The sequence below is a fragment of the Oncorhynchus mykiss genome, chromosome 3 (assembly GCF_057628025.1).
Source record: "Oncorhynchus mykiss isolate SJ-2025 chromosome 3, ASM5762802v1, whole genome shotgun sequence".
NCBI classification, from domain to species: domain Eukaryota; kingdom Metazoa; phylum Chordata; class Actinopteri; order Salmoniformes; family Salmonidae; genus Oncorhynchus; species Oncorhynchus mykiss.
Genome location: NC_143024.1, coordinates 42660359 through 42678174, shown reverse-complemented (window position 1 = coordinate 42678174; position 17816 = coordinate 42660359). Strand labels below are relative to the sequence as shown.

At 47.2% G+C, this 17816-nt stretch overlaps 1 protein-coding gene across 2 annotated transcripts in view; it reads right to left on the bottom strand.

The window, feature by feature from the left end:
- Nucleotides 1–333: 333 nt before the first annotated feature.
- Nucleotides 334–17816, bottom strand: part of LOC110518315 (teashirt homolog 1) — a 41120-nt gene continuing 23637 nt past the window's right edge. For both annotated transcript variants that reach the window (XM_021595953.3, XM_021595949.3), the window contains exon 3: nucleotides 334–5096. In XM_021595953.3, coding sequence (XP_021451628.2) covers nucleotides 1630–5096 — 3467 coding nt within the window. In that variant the 3' untranslated portion in view covers nucleotides 334–1629. The remainder of the gene's footprint in view (nucleotides 5097–17816) is intronic.

The following is a 17816-nucleotide window of genomic DNA, read 5'->3' as shown; positions in this document are numbered from 1 at the left end:
CCTATCAGAAGCTTCTAAAGCCATGACATCATTTTCTGGAATTTTCCAAGCTGTTTAAAGGCACAGTCAACTTAATGTATGTAAACTTCTGACCCACTGGAATTGTGATACAGTGAATTATAAGTGAAATAATCTGTCTGTAAACAATTGTTGGAAAAATTACTTGTGTCATGCACAAAGTAGATGTCCTAACCGACTTGCCAAAACTATAGTTTGTTAACAAGACATTTGTGGAGTGGTTGAAAAACAAGTGACGCCAACCTAAGTGTATGTAAACTTCAGACTTCAACTGTATGTACTTCCATGCAAAATTAACACACAATCACAAATGCATGACTGTTAACAAGAACTGCTTTGAGATTTATTTTACAATTGAGAAAAAACAAAATGAAACAAACTAATCGGTGCTAGAAATATTTTTTTTTTACAATATCATTGATAAAACATTGAAATGTATAGTCATTGTGCATCGCTTAATTCTTTTTCACACCATATCATGCATCAAACTGGATGCAAGTATAATTCAAATCATTTCTGTAAACCAAGCCAAAGAAGCTAAATTCTTATTTCTTAAAAAATGACATTTTTGTGGATCTACAGTATATATCTATATACACAATTTTTTAAAACATTTTTTTTATTTTTTTATTATATAAAATGATGATATAAAAGTTCAAGAATGCACACACCTTTAAGAACAAAGAATGTTGAGCTATTGCAAATGGTAAAGATATGTCTTATGGAGTATGACATTTCATTGCGAGTCATTTACATGTAAAGGACTGCTCTTTTTATGGTTGAATTCAAAGCGGCAACATTTTAAAAGAGGAGTTGGTAACAAACCATACAATTGGAAAATTACTGTAAGTGATACTTCACATAAAAATGTTTTTTTTTTTAGCAAACTTGCATACTGTACGGCCATTCATTTTCACTGACTGATATGTAACCGAAAGCAGCATTTCAATTACTCTGAATGTTTACATTATCTGTTTAGTTTTGTCATACACTGACAGATTTCTGAGCAGGCCATTCATTATCAAAGATGTTGCAGAGTGACAAGAACCGAGAGAAGAAAATAATTTATCTTTCAAATTAAAACATATTTTGACAAATGCAGAATATCTTAAAACATGTTCTCTTTACAAATAAAATCTTAAACGTCTATAAGGTGCTACTTTAGCCTTTGAAGGGGTTCTTCCATTCTTTTGGTGTGTACAATGATTTTTCACCTTCTTCATATCAAGTATTGTACAGTTTTCTTTTCCCCTTAATTCGTTTTCACCACTTTAGTCACCATTGAAACAGTAGTCGTTTTTTTTGTCATGAAAAGATACAAAAAAACGTGTGTTTAACCTTGGTTCACTAAAATACATGCACAGATCAGACAAATAGCATATAAATACATTACAAAATAAGTGTTAAAAAAGCTTGGCAAATAAAATCTAATAAGACATGGTCCAGTCAGGCAGTATCACAACAAAAAAATAAGACTGATTCTGGCAGCTCAGTTTGGCCCAGTGCAGTAACTGTGAACAATGTTATCTTAGTGCAATGAAATTCTGGTCAGTTACACAGCCGTCTTTCTGTCTGTTTATCTGTCTCTTCCCTCAGCTCCAGACCACTCTACTACTTCTCCAGTTTCTCAAGAGCAGTGACGAACACCAGGTGATCTTCTGGTGACTTGCCATGGGTCTTGCTGAGGTGCAGTTTGACCGCGTGCTTGCTGACGAATGTCCGATTGCAAAGCCTGCACTGGTAAACTGAGCCAGTGTCGTCGTCTGGTGAGGTCAGGGATGCCAGGGTGCTGCCAAAAGTCATTTTGTCTGTGATCACTTTGGAGGCAGCCTGCTGCTCCCGTAGGTGTTCATTGGACAGCTTGGACAGGTCCTTCAAGCTGAAGCCCAGGTGAGACTCCAGGTGGCCGATGTAGGCGGACGCAGTCCTGAACTGCGAGGCACAGTCACCGCAGAGGAACACAGGCTGGCAGGAGTCCATGTTCTTCAGGAACTTGGTCCCGCCAGTTCGCCGGAGCTGGTACTTGACGTTGGCCAGCCAGTGAGAGATGGTGGTCATGGAGAGGCCTGTGAACTTACAGATGTGAACCCGCTCTTGGGGGCCGAGGTCCGTCATGGCGTAGCGGCCCTCCGGGGTCTCCCGCAGGCTAGAGCAGAACTGAGCCTGGAGGATGAGGAGGTGCTGGGGGTTCCAGTTGGACTGCCGCCCTTTCCTCTTCTGGACCGGGGAGAGGTCATCCAGAGCATCCTCGAACGCACTGCAGTCTGCGTCCGACTTCTCGGAGATGGATGACGGGGTGGAGGACTTGGGTGTCAGCCTGCCTGTAAGGTTCTTCACCATGTCTGAGATGTCCATCAAAGCATTCTCTCTCAGAGGAGAAGAAATGTCAGACAGAGACAGGTTTGACATTATGGGTTTGTTACCATTTATGCTGCTGTTGCTGTTGCTGACAGTGCTGCTGTTGCTGTTGCTGTTGTTGTTGTTGCGGTTGTTGTTGTCGTTTTTGGACTTCCTCAGGTCCATAGGCTGGTCGTTGCTCTCGTATTGATAGTAGCAGTTGATGGGCTCGGGTTGCTTGGCTTGAGTCTGGTTGAAGGCCGGTTTCTCCATCACGCTGTTGCTGATCTTGTAGAGCATGGCTAGCGGGTCGCCTGCGGGGCTGATGGGCTTGGAGGCCTTGCCCAGGTGGTTGTTCATGATTGACTGAAGTGCGCTGAGGGGGTTGATGAAAGGCCTCTCTGGTGAGTGATCGGTGATTATGCCCAAGCTGTTGGTGCCGTTGGTGATGGGTGACTGGCGAGTCTCTGGGCCGTTCTTTGAATGGCTGTGGTGGTTGTCTACCAGGCTCTCTTTGGGCTCCTTTTTGCAGACCAGCTCTGACTCTACATTTCCAGGGCTGCTGTTCCTCACGAGGGGCTTCCCGACGGTGAAGTCATTGGGTGCTGAGTGGTGGTCCCTCTGCTCTTTCAGTACAGGAGACGGCGACTTTAGGGAGGATGGATGACTGTGGCGGTCCAAGCTGACCAACTTCTCCTCTTTCTTCACAGCAGCAGCAACAGCTTTCCTTGTGACCTTCTCCACCAGCTCTTCCATGGCAGTAACATTGCTCCTGCGAGAGGGTGGAGATGCAGGGCTCCTGGGGGAGTGGATCACTGAGCTGGAATCCTGGGTCACCAGCCCGCGGAGCCCGCTGTTGAACACCGGCTGGATCTGCACACTCTGGACCGAGGAGTGCAGTGCTGCATGCTTCATGTGGCCCTGGAGCTGGTAAGCAGCGTGGATGCTGGGGTAGCCACCACCCCACTGAGGTGTGCCCGTCTGGGCCTTGCTGATGGCACTGGACACAGTGTTCTCCAGGGACTTGAGGATGTCCAAACCTCCTTTAGGAGCCTCCTCCAGGTCCTCCTCTGTCAGATACTTATACGACCCAGCGTTCACCTCAATCTTCTCACCTGGCTCTTCCATCTCCTCTTTGATCTTTTTCTCCCCTGGTTCGCTCGCCTCCATCCTCTCGTCTTCCGGTTCTCTCTTTTCGTCAGAGCCGCAGGAGAGTGCAGGGGAGACAGGCTGAGATTTGACACTGGGGACGGGAAGCCTGTTGGTGGTGGGTGGCAGAGGGATGGATTGGATCTTCTCCTCCACCACTGGGTCAAACACTAGCTGCTTGCCCTTTTTTGAGGCAGAATTGGTGACCTTGAGGAAGTGACCCGTGACCATCATGTGGGCAGTCAGCTGCTGCAGTGTATCGTGGGAGCTCCCACACTCCATGCACTTCAGGATCTGTGCCTTGCGAGCCTCGAACTGCCAAGTGTAGCTGGCACCGTTCTGATAGCCGTAGCGGTTGTTGGGTGTGACATAGGGGTTTGTCGTGGACTTGGGGTCTTTCCCAGTGTCCCCTTGGGGCATGTGGCCACCACTACCATGTACAGAGTCTGGGGAGCATGGGGATACCAGGGCGTCCTGGAGGGCTCTTTTTTTGGCAGAGGGCATCAGTTTAGTGGCCAGGGCTGGCACCGGTTCTTTGAGAGGCACTTTCTGATAATGCTTGGTCTTGATCATGTGGACGCTCAGGTCCTGCAGAGACTCGAAGGAGTGGCCGCAGTACATGCACTTGAGCACCTTCTGAGCGTCCTCTTTGCCCTCCATCTCCATCAGGGAGCGCTTGCGGGGCTTGGACCAGCGCTTGCCCCGCTCTTCCTCCTTGTCCTTGTTGTCGTCACGGTAGTGGCCCGACTCGTTCATGTGGACCGTGAGCCCCACCAGCGTGTCGTAGGCGCCGCTGCAGTCTTTGCAGCGGAACTTGCTGGCGCCGGTGAAGACTGAGCCGTAGAGCTTGTTGTTCTGGCGGTAGAGCTGTACCGTGCTGAACAGGCTGGGTTCAGGCAGCAGTTGGTAAGGGGTATGCTGGAGGGTCTTAGCCAAGGCTGCCTGGTGCCAGTCATAGGCCACAGCCCCACCGTTACTAGCACCGCCACCACCACTGCTGGTGCCACTGTTGCTACTGATGGAGTTAGCCGCGGTGCCGTTAGAGCTGCCACTGCTTCTGTGGTGGTAGGTGGTGGCGGTACTTCTTCTCCCATTGTGGTGGTGGCTGCTAGCATTGCTGTTCTCACTGTGGTTGTTGTTGTGTGTGGTGGTAGTGGTGGGGCTGGTGGCGGTGGGGATGGCGCCAGCAGTAGCCGGTGTGGCTTTCATGATGTCCATGGCAATGCTGGACCAGGAAGCATCTGAGATCAGGTTTGCATAGACAGCTTTCATCTGAGCCAGGCTGTCCCTCAGGGAGAGGCCATTGTTCAGTACAGAGGGGAGGGGGGCTTCCTCCCTCTCATGGCCATCCCTGGAGGAGGTGCTCTTGAAGTCCGTGAGCCGGTCGCTGGCATCGCTGAGGGGGGAGCCGTAACCAGCGTCTGGGTTGGTGCCGTTGCTGAGTGGAGAGGCCCGGTAGCTGGGCGGCTGGCCTCCATCCTCTCCCTCGTTGCAAAGGTACGCAGTGTCCTCCCCGTTCAGTGACAGCCCGTCATCCTGCAGGTGTTCCTCTTCGACTGCTCCTGCCTTAAACTCGTCCTCTGGCGAGTAAGCTGGAAGAGAGAGCGATAGAGAAAATGGAAAAAGGAGGTCAACAAAGTGAAATAAAAGATTTACAATGCACTAACACGAACACTGACAAAACTTAGTGATGAATAATCTGTTGCAGGAAATATGGGCTTTTATCTGTGTGTGTGTGTGTGTGTGTGTGCGCATGCGTATGTCTGAGTGTCAGTGGTGAAGAAATCTAGTTTCATAGAGAAAAAAGACACTAAAGTGTTGACATTTTCTTTCTTTACTCCCTATTTCATTGCCCATGCCTCCTGTTCCCTAGGATATCGCTAAGTGTGTAGCCTTGTCAGCCAGCTACTTGACTCTCCTCCTTTCCTTCTCCCTCATGCCTCATCTCTACACCCAATCATACACACACACACACACACACACACACACACACAGTGAACTTCACTTTATTTAGTCATTCACATGGTGAGCTTACGCAACCAATCAGGAGGGAGGGAAACAAAACACTCATTCTGGGATGTTGCTGCATCTCCTTCAGGCCACTCTCACTGAGTTAACAAATACAATGATATTAAATACCAGACAGTACTGTCAAGTCGTCTCTACAATGTCAAATAGGGGAGTGACACTCCTTGACTGTCTCTGTTATGTTTGAGAGGTAGACATGGGTATGGGTCATACTATACATGGCGTTCTGTATTTTCTTCCCTGACACATACAGCGTGTAAACAATTTATCATCAAAAAACACAGGGGATGAAACTACAACATAACGTAACAGGTGAGAGAGAGAGAGAGAGAGAGAGAGAGGGAGAGAATAAGGGAAAATATTGTGAGGGTGTCTGCGAGCAAGTAGAACGTCAGGGAGGGGGGGGGCAGAGTAAAAAGAGGTGGAGAGGGAGAGCGAGAGACGGAGCAAGGGAGGGAGACAGGAAAGACGGCCCCCTCAGTTCTCCCTTTATCTCCTTCCTCCGTGGTGAGATGTGTGTCCCAGATGCCAGCATCAGTCTCTCCTGATGAAACAGATGTGCTGTCAGCTTCAAACAGCACGCTAACCTGTCATATCATAATCTAAGTGGACATAATACCTGATATATGTACACTGGCACCATTTACTGCTGCCTGAGAGGAGATGGGAGGGAAAAAAGGCGAGCAGCTGCATATGGAAGTGTGTGTGTGTGCATGTGCACGTGCGCATGTTTGTGTGTGTGTGTGTGCCTGCATTGGTGTGTGCCATTCGCATGTTCTCATACGTGTAGGTTTTAACGCGGTAGCTTTCGAACATAAAGGCCCTAACGTTGTCTATAGGTTTGTATTTTCTGTCTATGACTGATAGGCCCTTCTCTCCAAATGAGCCACATACTGTATTCTCCTCATTCTCTTGATTCCTGACAGGATTTGGAGGGAAACGAGCGCAGCACAGGAGAACCTGGCTGTGTTTCAATCCCACTGACAGGCAGAAGCTGAGACAGTTCCTAAAACTCTGAAAATCCCTAACACAGCAGATTAGCATTAGCTGTATACTGTACAAGCTCTAACTGTAAAACATGTCCCCGTTATTATGCCAGCCTTCCCCTCACCAACGGCCAACCTGTGCTTGAAAATAAAGAGGACTATGAAATCATACAGTAAAATGGCTATTCAGTCGTCACTAGCCTCTGATCAGTTCCAGTGAACTCATGTGAATTACTATGTCCACATCATCAGTGCCAAAAACAGCATTTTGGCAGCCCCACAAATCTACGGAATGAAAGGGTGAATGGAACGGGAGAAAAATGTCTGAGTGAATGACAAAATACAGACTGGGAGGGGAGGGGCAGGGAATGGTGAACGACAGGACGTGAAGGAAACCCTTTGACGATAGCTGTCAATCAATGCTTATCCCCTCATGTTGTCATGGAAACAACAAAGAGAGAGCCTGCAGACAAAAGAACGACCTAAAACATCTGTAAAATCACAGGTTGGAAAGTGGAAGGCTTCAGATACCATGAATATGGGATCTTATGATGAAACCCATCAAAAAATTAAGCCTAGGTAGAGAATTGTGAAACATAAAATCTATATATTATATATTTTGTGATTAAATTGCAAGCAGATGACAATGCCCCCTCCCCCCCTACACATTATTTTTTATATATTTTTTTATAAACAGAAATAGGACAGCTTTATCAGTTCAGCCATTCATGAAACCCGATCAAACACAACGACTCAAAATCCGACTGGTGACCGAATCCCGCCTCCTCAATGTGTCCTAGACCTAGACGCACTTATGAGGGGAGACGGGAGCGAGGGGAGGGGTTTGGCGTGCCGTCCCCGGTGGTTTAGCTTGCCGAGCGGGTGATGGCTGTGAGCGGGGCCATCTGCACGGGCGTAAAGGCGCCTGTCACTTCTGCTCCGGGACGCCTCGACGTCAAGGGGACAGGTGGTGGCGCGGCCAGGATGTGTCCGAGGCCTGTGCTGTCACAAACGGCCCGGATCACGCCATGTCACCGCAACGCACACACTAAACAGCACGCCATTTCTCGGGCACCACACACACACGTACACATAATAAACATAATCAACCCCACGGAAGATCTACATTGTTCTGAAGAAAGTGGTTAGTGGACAGTCCATCTATATTATGTGCATCAAACCACACAATCAGTAACAGGCCGACTGCACGTCTGTGGACATGTAACAAGGAAGCCTTGACTGTTACCAAACAAAGTAAACCCTAGCTTCGTCTCACGTCAGGGGGTTTCCAGATGTGTGTAGTCTTGTAGGAGAGGAGACCGACAGACAGAGAGACAGAGACAGAGAGACACGGGTTTAGACGGTGTTATGATTAATGAGGATGACTGTGTTCCTTTTCACTCTGTACTGTCTCAACACAATGTTAGGGCTGGAGGTGACACACACACACACACACACACACACTAGTCTGTTTCATTTGACTTGGGGAATGATAACAAATGAAATGTAATCACATGCACATCAGCGTTTTAGCAGAGAGTAGCTCGGCGTCATATCACTTCTTCTCAAACTTTGGCATCTCGGTCTGGCCCTTCCATTTTGTGTTTTTGTTGTCTTTCCTAATTCTGCTAGTTGTTAAATCAATAAATCTCTCCGTCAGGCTGGCGGTGCCTCGCCATTTGGCCGCAGTCAAACCCAAACAAAACAGATAAGAAAAGCAAAAAGGCGATGAAACGAGAGAGGGAGGGAGAGAACGGGAGGATGAGACCAGTCAGTTACTCCGCCATCCGACCCCATTTCCCGTCCCCAACACCCCTCCTATTTCCTTACACACATCTCTCTATTTATCTGATGTGATTTTGGGAAGAGGGGTGCAATCACCGCAGTCATTTGCGCCACTAATGTCCAATCCCGGCCCCCTTCACTCATGTGATTTAGGCTGGTGTTGGAGTGGGCTAGTGGGGGTATGGGGAGCTGGGAGGGAGGTGGGGGCCAGGGGCCATTTATCCCACGCTCTAATGGGAAACTGGCAGTCTTATTCCTTCCCCTACATTCTGTTTGTCACCCTGCTCCTCCATTACAGTCCTCTCAGCCCTGATGGCTTTGGACAGGAGCTGATCAAAAAGCCATCGCTTGACCTACGCGCCGTGGCAGCCCGACGAGAACGACTTGCGCCAGCCAGAGAGAGAGAGGGATGAGATAGAGGAGGAGGGGGAGGTGGGTAGGATGAGTGTATGTGAAGGGGATGAGGAAGACGGGTGGGGGGTGATAGCTCCTCGGACCAGGACAAGAGGGGAGGCGGTTGTAAATAAAATGACATTATTACTTATTCTGTCCCGTCATGTAGAAAACCCAATTATGGTAATGTCTGCTGCCGGGCCCGCCGTGTCAGAGAGAGGGAGAGCAGACAGAGAGCATGCTGGGTTGTGGATTCCTCTGGAGCGGCTAACGTGAGAGAGCAGTGGGCTGCCTGCATGTCGGTCTGCCCACCGAGGCCCTCCTCTCCCTCCCCTGACGGTACACACTTAGAAAAAAGGGTTCCAATTGGGTTCTTTGGCTGTCCCCATTTTTGGTTCAAGGTAGAACTATTTTGGGCTCCATGTAGAATTTTCTGGGGAAAGGGTTCTATATGGAACTCAATATTTTTATTTCACCTTTATTTAACCAGGTAGGCTAGTTGAGAACAAGTTCTCATTTACAACTGCGACTTCACCAAGAAAAAGCAAAGCAGTGTGACACAAACAACAACACAGAGATGGAATAAACAAACATACAGTCAATAACACAAAGTCTATGTACAGCGTGTGCAAATGAGGTAAGGGAGGTAAGGCAATAAATAGGCCATAGTGGCGAAATAATGGCATTGAAGCTCATCTGATGTCCAAAGGAGGGCCAGAAGTATACAGAATGGTGTCGTCTGCATAGAGGTGGATCAGAGAATCACCAGCAGCAAGAGCGACATCGTTGATGTATACAGAGAAAAGAGTCACCCCGAGAATTGAACCCTGTGGCACCCCCATAGAGACTGACAGAGGTCCGGACAACAGGCCCTCCGATTTGACACACTGAACTCTATCTGAGAAGTAGTTGGTGAACCAGGCGAGGCAGTCATTAGAGAAACCAAGGCTGTTGAGTCTGCCGATAAGAATGTGGTGATTGACAGAGTCGAAAGCCTTGGCCAGGTTGACGAATACAGCTGCACAGGTGGTTATGATATAGTTTAGGACCTTGAGTGTGGCTGAGGTGCACCCATGACCAGCTCGGAAACCAGATTGCATAGCGGAGAAGTTGACCAGGGTAGGGGTGGCCAGGTGGAAAGCATGGACAGCCGTAGAAAAATGCTTTTTGAAATTCTCAATTATTGTGGATTTATCGGTGGTGACAGCGTTTCCTATCCTCAGTGCAGTGGGCAGCGGGGAGGAGGTGCTCTTATTCTCCATGGACTTTACAGTGTCCCAGAACTGTTTGGAGTTTGTGCTGCAGAATGAACATTTATTTTTGAAAAAGCTAGCCTTAGCTTTCCTAACTGCCTGTGTATATTGGTTCCTAACTTCCCTAAAAAGTTGCAAATCGTGGGGGCTATTCGATGCTAATGCCGTTCGCCACAGGATGTTTTTGTGCTGGTCAAGGGCAGTCAGATCTGGAGTGAACCACGGGCTATATCTGTTCCTGGTTCTACATTTTTTGAATGGGGCATGTTTATTTAAGATTGTGAGGAAATCGCTTTTAAAGAACGACCAGTCATCTTCTACTGACGGAATGAGGTCAATATCCTCCCAGGATACCCGGGCCAGGTCAATTAGAAAGGCCTACTCGCTGAAGTTTTTTGGGAGCGTTTGACAGTGATAGGGTTCTAGGGTTCTAGGGTTCTACATGGAACCAAAAGGATTCTTCCTGGAACCCTTCTTCAAAGGGTTCTCCTATGGGGACGGCCAAATAACCGTTTTAGGTTCTAGGATAGTACCTTTTTTTTCTAAGATTGTAGGCTCAACAGCGGGCCAGCATTTGGGCCTGGCACCATCCACTCTGGGCCTGGCACCTTCCACTCCCCACTGTCCATGATACAGTTGGTTGCATACAGGACCGTATAGAGTAGGCTACATGTAGATGTGTAAGAAAGAACTAGAGGTCGACCAATTAATCGGAATGGCCAATTAATTAGGGCTGATTTCAAGTTTTCATAACAATCGGAAATCTGTATTTTTGGACACCGATTAGGCCAATTGTTTTTTTTACACCTTTACTAAATCTTTATTTAACTAGGCAAGTCAGTTAAGAACACATTCTTATTTTCAATGACGGCCTAGGAACGGTGGGTTAACTGCCTCGTTCAGGGGCAAAACGACAGATTTTCACCTTGACAGCTCGGGGGATCCAAATTTGCAACCTTATAGTCAACTAGTCCAACGCTATAACCACCTGCCTCTCGTTGCACTCCACAAGGAGACTGACTGACTGTTACGCGAATGCAGTAAGCCAAGGTAAGTTGCTAGCTAGCATTAAACTCTCATTAAAATCTTATCATCTTATCATAATCACTAGTTAACTACACATGGTTGATGATATTACTAGTTTATCTAGCGTGTCCTGCGTTGCATATAATCTGACTGAGCAGTGGTAGGCAGAAGCAGGCTCGTAAGCATTCATTCAAACAGCACTTTCGTGCGTTTTGCCAGCAGCTCTTAGTTGTGCGTCAAGCATTGCGCTGTTTATGACTTCAAGTCTATCATCTTCCGAGATGAGGCTGGTGTAACCGATGTGAAATGGCTAGCTAGTTAGCGGGGTGCGTGATAATAGCGTTTCAAACGTCACTCGCTCTGAGACTTGGAGTTGTTGTTCCCCTTGCTCTACATGGTTAACGCTGCTTCGAGGGTGGCTGTTGTCATTGTGTTCCTGGTTCGAGCCCAGGGAAGAACGAGGAGAGGGACAGAAGCTATACTGTTACACTGGCAATACTAAAGTGCCTCTAAGAACATCCAATAGTCAAAGGTTAATGAAATACAAATGGTATAGAGGGAAATAGTCCTACAATTCTTATAATAACTACAACCTAAAACTTCTTACCTGAGAATATTGAAGACTCATGTTAAAAGGAACCACCAGCTTTCATATGTTCTCATGTTCTGAGCAAGGAACTTAAACGTTAGCTTTCTTACATGGCAAATATTGCACTTTTACTTTCTTCTCCAACACTTTGTTTTTGCATTATTTAAACCAAATTGAACATGTTTCATTATTTATTTGAGGCTAAATTGATTTTATTGATGTATTATATTAAGTTAAAATACGTGTTCATTCAGTATTGTTGTAATTGTCATTATTACAAATTTTTTCGAATAAATAAAAACGGCTGATTAATCGGTATCGGCTTTCTTTTGGTCCTCCAATAATCGGTATCGGCGTTAAAAAATCATAATCGGTCGACCTCTAGAAAGAACGAATGGATATCTACTGTAAGTGTCTGGAGTTTAGCACCACTGGAGGGACCATCTTACCTAACAACTTAAGAGGTAAAAAGTATTCCTTAAATACAGAGAAATCAAAAGATATAAGATAATTATCCATTTCTGCAATTCGTTATTTGTTTCCCTTGCATCGTCTTCCTAAGTCCTAATATCGAGTCGGGAGATGTGCGTGATATAGGTTCTCCAGAAATAATTCCCCTCCACTGCCACCCACACCTCTCTCCACCTCCACCTCCTCATTTCCTTCCTCCCCTGCTTTTCTCTCTCTCTTGTCCTCCACACTGGTCCAACCACCGGACGTCAGCCCCTCCCGAGTAGAAGAATAGAGCATATGGCCAAGCACCTACAGAGCCTTAAATAACTGCTGCGCCATTCCACCTCACCGATTCATCTCCACTCATTTGAGAAAACTGCCAGCCGGAGCAGAGTGGAGCGGTGGCCGCACACACTATTCCTGTAGACGGAGCCGCAGCGCGCGTGTGTGTGTAGACATGTTTAACAATACTTGTGGGGACCAGAAGAACAGTAAACAAACCAACATTTCACCAACTGGGGACATTTTGCCAGTCCCCACAAGGAAAAAGGCTATTTCTAAGGGATTTAGGGTTGGGTTAGAATTAAGTGTTGGAGTTAGGGAAAGGTGATACCTAGTCAGTTGTGAAATGTGTCTTCTGCATTTAATCCAACCCCTCTGAATCAGAGAGGTGCGGAGAGCAGTTGTTCGAATTAGGCTGAGGGGTTAAAGGTTAGGTTTAAGGTTAAGGTTAGGGGTTATTGAAAATAGGATTTTGAATGGGTATCAATTGTGTGTCCCCACAAGGTTGAGGGTTGAAAGCTGATGTATACACAACTCGCGAGGCATAGTTACAGTTGCTGTAATGTGGCCTCATAACCTTGAATATTTTTGTCAGCTTAAGTGTTAGCCAAGGGGTGAAGAGTGAGACGATGAAGTCATGTCAACAGAATTCCTTCCAGATTGCTCTATTCCCTTATTCCCTTCTGTGTTCATACAGTAGTACCACAGCTTAGTGACGGCACAAAACACCATTATTATTTGTGAGATTCAAATGTGAGATTATGATGGGAAACACACACACACACACACACACACACACACACACTGAACACTGCAGTGTTGTGTGGTAACAGCTCTTACATGACACATCTAGAGGGCATAGAGAGGAAAACTACTGCCTGGCAGACAGGTAGCACTGTTCTGTGTGTAGGTTTAGACATATTGAATGAGAGGGAGGGGAGGTGTGAGATGTACATGTACAGCATGTGTGTGTAGATACAAGAGGTATGGTGTGTGTGTAGATACAAGAGGTATGGTGTGTGTGTCTACATACAAGAGGTATGGTGTGTGTGTGTAGATACAAGAGGTATGGTGTGTGTGTGTGTGTGTGTGTGTGTGCGCATTAATAGACCTGGCTCTAAAAATAAAACAGAAGCACCGCACGCACCATACCTCTTGTATTTACACACACACACACAATATCTCTTGTATCTACACACACACACACACACACACACACAATACCTCTTGTATCTACACACACACACACAATACCTCTTGTATCTACACACACACACACACACACACACACCATACCTCTTGTATCTACACACACACACACACACACAATACCTCTTGTATCTACACACACACACACACACACACACACCATACCTCTTGTATCTACACACACACACACCATACCTCTTGTATCTACACACACACACACACACACACCATACCTCTTGTATCTACACACACACATAATTTCTGCACCATGTATTCTTGTACACTATCCCACACACCCACATATATATTTAGCAACATGATTGTTGGTTCTCCTGTATAATTGTAAAGAGGGGGATGTAAAAACGAGTGGCTGTTTTCAGAGGGTGTTGAATGAATGCACTGGGTGGAGTACAGCTGGGTTGAACGTGCTGTGTGATCAATAGAGTCGACCAGCAGGGATCGATCGCAATTCATCTCACTTTTTTATTTTCATTCTAACCCACACACGCACTGAGCATGTTACTAGCTTGTTAGGGGAGGGGCAAAATACGTGTTCACGCACGTATAGGTGTGCATGTGAACACACACACACATGCAAACACACACAGACACACATTCAAACACATGCACACAAACAGTCCGAGGTTCAATAAAACAATATGCAATGTATTTATTGGGCATATCAGCTCACCCCCGTCGTCTCCTCTGCATAACAAGCCCTGTATAATTAAACCATCAATTTCAACACTTCCGTTTAATTACCAGAGACAATGTCGGGAGGCAGGAGAGTAAACAAGTGCCTTTGAAGTGAGGAGTTAAAAACCCGCTCCAACACAGATGCTGTTCATTTAGGTGGTATGTTGTTTTATATGAAGATGTAATGTTCAAAATAATGCGTGTGTGTGTGTGTGTGTGTGTGTGTGTGTGTGTGTGTGTGTGTGTGTGTGTGTGTGTGTGTTGTAGTTTTTTGGTACTTCTTCTCCAGGAATGCTTGGAAAGTAGTAGGCTAGTGAGGTAGTGGGTGTGTGTGCGTGTGTGTCCGTACATGCCCGGTGTGTGTGTGTGTGTGTGTGTGTGTGTATAACACAGCAGTTTATGCATTATGTGTGTGTGTTCCCTGAACAAACACAATGGGCTGAGGGTATAATAATTGATTGAAGGCCACCTCCTTGTCCAGGGTGACCGTGACAGCAGACGACAGACACGACAGTGGCTGGGACGGTCGAGTGGACGCTTCAGGTCAATGTCAACACACACTCGTCGCTTCCAGCAGCTTAGCTAATTACACAACGGCCCTTAAGGCCACTTACAACAGGTTAGCTAATTAACAAACAGCTGATTACAAATTAACAGAGAGGTGTTCTTAATCTCCCACCCAAACAACGTGATGACAAACACTAACCGCTTGTAATTAGTTCTGGGTAAAGGGAGGGGTGGAGAGGGCAGGTGTGTGTGTGTGTGTGTGTGTGTGTGTGTGTGTGTGTGTGTGTGTGTGTGTGTGTGTGTGTGTGTGTGTGTGTGTGTGTGTGTTGTTTTGGTAAAGGGACCGCATCTATGTGTCAGACTAACAACACCACTGTCATAATGTAGTTGCCACTTCGTGAAAAGTTCACCGGTCCAGCCACAGTTAACCCAGTCTACGTACCTTCCTATTAGCATAGTGAGAGTCATCAAGATAATATAGAGGTTGAGGGCTAACACAACTCACAGGCCCAGATGGCCATAAGGCTCCGAGTCGCACCTGCCGACAGTTAAAAAAATCTTTCTCTCTCCTTCCACCCTAATTTTCACGGCCCCTAAAACATCCGCTCTCTCGCAAGGCACCAAACGTCCATCTGCTCATATAAATCCCTTTTTAAAACGTACCCCACAACCAGAAACACACACACACACACCTGTGCCTTTTAAGCTGCCGCCCTCCCGTCCCTCCCTCCCCCCCAAACACTTCCTTTGATTTCCACCTGCCCCATTTCAACATCCATACCCCTTCCTCTCTCCTTCCTTCCCTCTCTCTCGCTATAAAGGCACCTGTGACTTTAAATCTCTGTGTCAGGCCCGACAATCCAGCAAGCCCAACTTCACCTGAGCACCCCCACCCAGCCCCCCCCCCCCCCCCCCCCCCACCACCTCGACAAGACAACAGTGCAGCCTAGAAAACGGCCCGGCCAGCCGCAGCTGTCTCCATCGCCTAGCAACCGCGAGCCTGATAGATGACCCCAACGATGGATAATTACCGTAAATCACAAGAGCTCAGACACTAAGGGGGAGAGCAGGGGAGAGAGAGAAAGAGAGAAAGAAAAATACAAAAGAGAGAGAGAGCAAAATAGAGAGTGAGAGAGCGAGATCAAAAATAAAAGGAGGGGTGGAACTGGTCATGCATGCACTAATGCACCTTGATGAGCTCAGACCCCCTCCCCTCCCCTCCTCCACCCTTGACTCAAACACGCACACAAAAACACAGGAACACACAAAAACACAGGAACACACAAAAACACAGGAACACACAAAAACACAGATGCAGCAGCCTTGTCGCTGTAATCCGACACCCCATTCCCCGCCTCCCTGCAGAGGCGCTTGTCCGTCAGAGATTCACCTCTTTACACAGAGGCGCCAATCAAAGGCCAGACAGAGCAGCCCAAAACATTGAGAAGGCAGGGGAGAGCAGACCGGTCCAAAAGCCAGAGGGGAGGGGGTGCACTGCACTGTACAGCATACCAGTATAAAACAAAGACACACTTGGATTGAGGAGGAATGGTGACAAAAAGTCCAAAACAAGTTTAAATAACCTAAAGATTTCACGTAGAACTGTCCAAAGCACAGTTTACTCACTAGCAAAGGTTCAGCCTTTTTTTTACTAGTCTTACAAACTGTCCCTTCTCTCTGCCTCTACTTCACTCCTCCCTCCCTCTCCACTCCCCTCCCTCCCTCTCTCTCTCTCACTGCCTACACACCTCCCTTCCTCTCCTCTCCTCCCTCCCCGTTCCAGATGTTTGATCTGGTTCTGCGTGTGATAGATTGACAGGTAATGGGGGAAGTTGAAGGGGCGATGGAGGCAGGAGCAGGTGTTCAGCACAGTCTTTCTGGCCGGCGTGAAGCTGCCTTGTCCTTCAATACATCTACACCGCCCGTCTACTTCCTTTCTCGCTCTCTTTCTCTCTCCCCCATGGCTCTCTCGTTCTCTCGTTCTCTCGCCCCTCTCATTCGGTCTATGTTTGAGAGATGTAATCCGTCAGTATAGTGAAAGGGTTGGACATGTAGGCCTACTGTCGTTCATGGGGAAACACATGTGCAGTGTGTGTTTGTGTGTTGGGGGGGGATAACATATTAAGAGCCCAGAGTCCCAGCCACAAAACTACAGTGTAACTGTGTCACACTGAGCAAAAGAGGTTATTACTGAGTAACTCGCTCAACTTCATGTCACGTGTACATCGCAAACTCCAATTATTACAGTAGGAGGGGGTGAGTAGAGAGTAAAGACCAAAGGGAAAGAAAAATGAAGAGGAGTGTGATGAGTAGGGGAGAGAGAGTGAGACAGAGAGACAGAAAGAGAGAGAGACAGAGAGACAGAGAGAGAGACAGAGAGAGAGAGACAGAGACAGAGAGACAGAGAGACAGAGAGAGAGAGACAGAGAGAGAGAGACAGAGAGACAGAGAGAGAGAGACAGAGAGAGAGAGAGGGAGGGGAGGGGGGGATGCAAGCCATAAATCAAAAGTGTGGTGACGGTAAATAACTGCGGCGAGGCTGTAACTACCTGCCACCATGTGACCCCAGGAGAGCGTTCAGCGCGAGGGAAACAGGGGTCTCGCTGATAAATCCCCTCCAACTTTTACTGCATAACATTAAAGGACATGTCACTGTCGCAAATCACTCCGGCTCTGCGAAGTAGGGAGTTCAAAACAGGCTGTATTTGCATGTTGGGGCTCCAACATTCCGGAGGAGTGGATATCGGATAAGAAAATCCCTCACTGACTGGGGTGTATTAACTTGAAAGTACAAACACTTAAAGACATGCTCCAGAATTTTGGCGAGTAGTAAATATTTTTCAAACCTCCTGCTTAGGCCTGGATCTCTCAATGCGTAGTCCATGCAGTACATGCATAATCTATGAGCAGAATTACTGTCTTACCTCAATTAGCCACAAAATCCCTAGTTTGAAGTGACTATTCACTGTAAGCCGCACAGGGCCACTTCCCTTACATTCCTCCCCCCCCCCCCCCCCCCCCCCCCCCCCATGTGGACCGGCCCCCTAGCAATTCGAGTTCCAGCCAATGAGCTTCAGCCCCTCGGTCCTTTTCAGCGACAGCTAG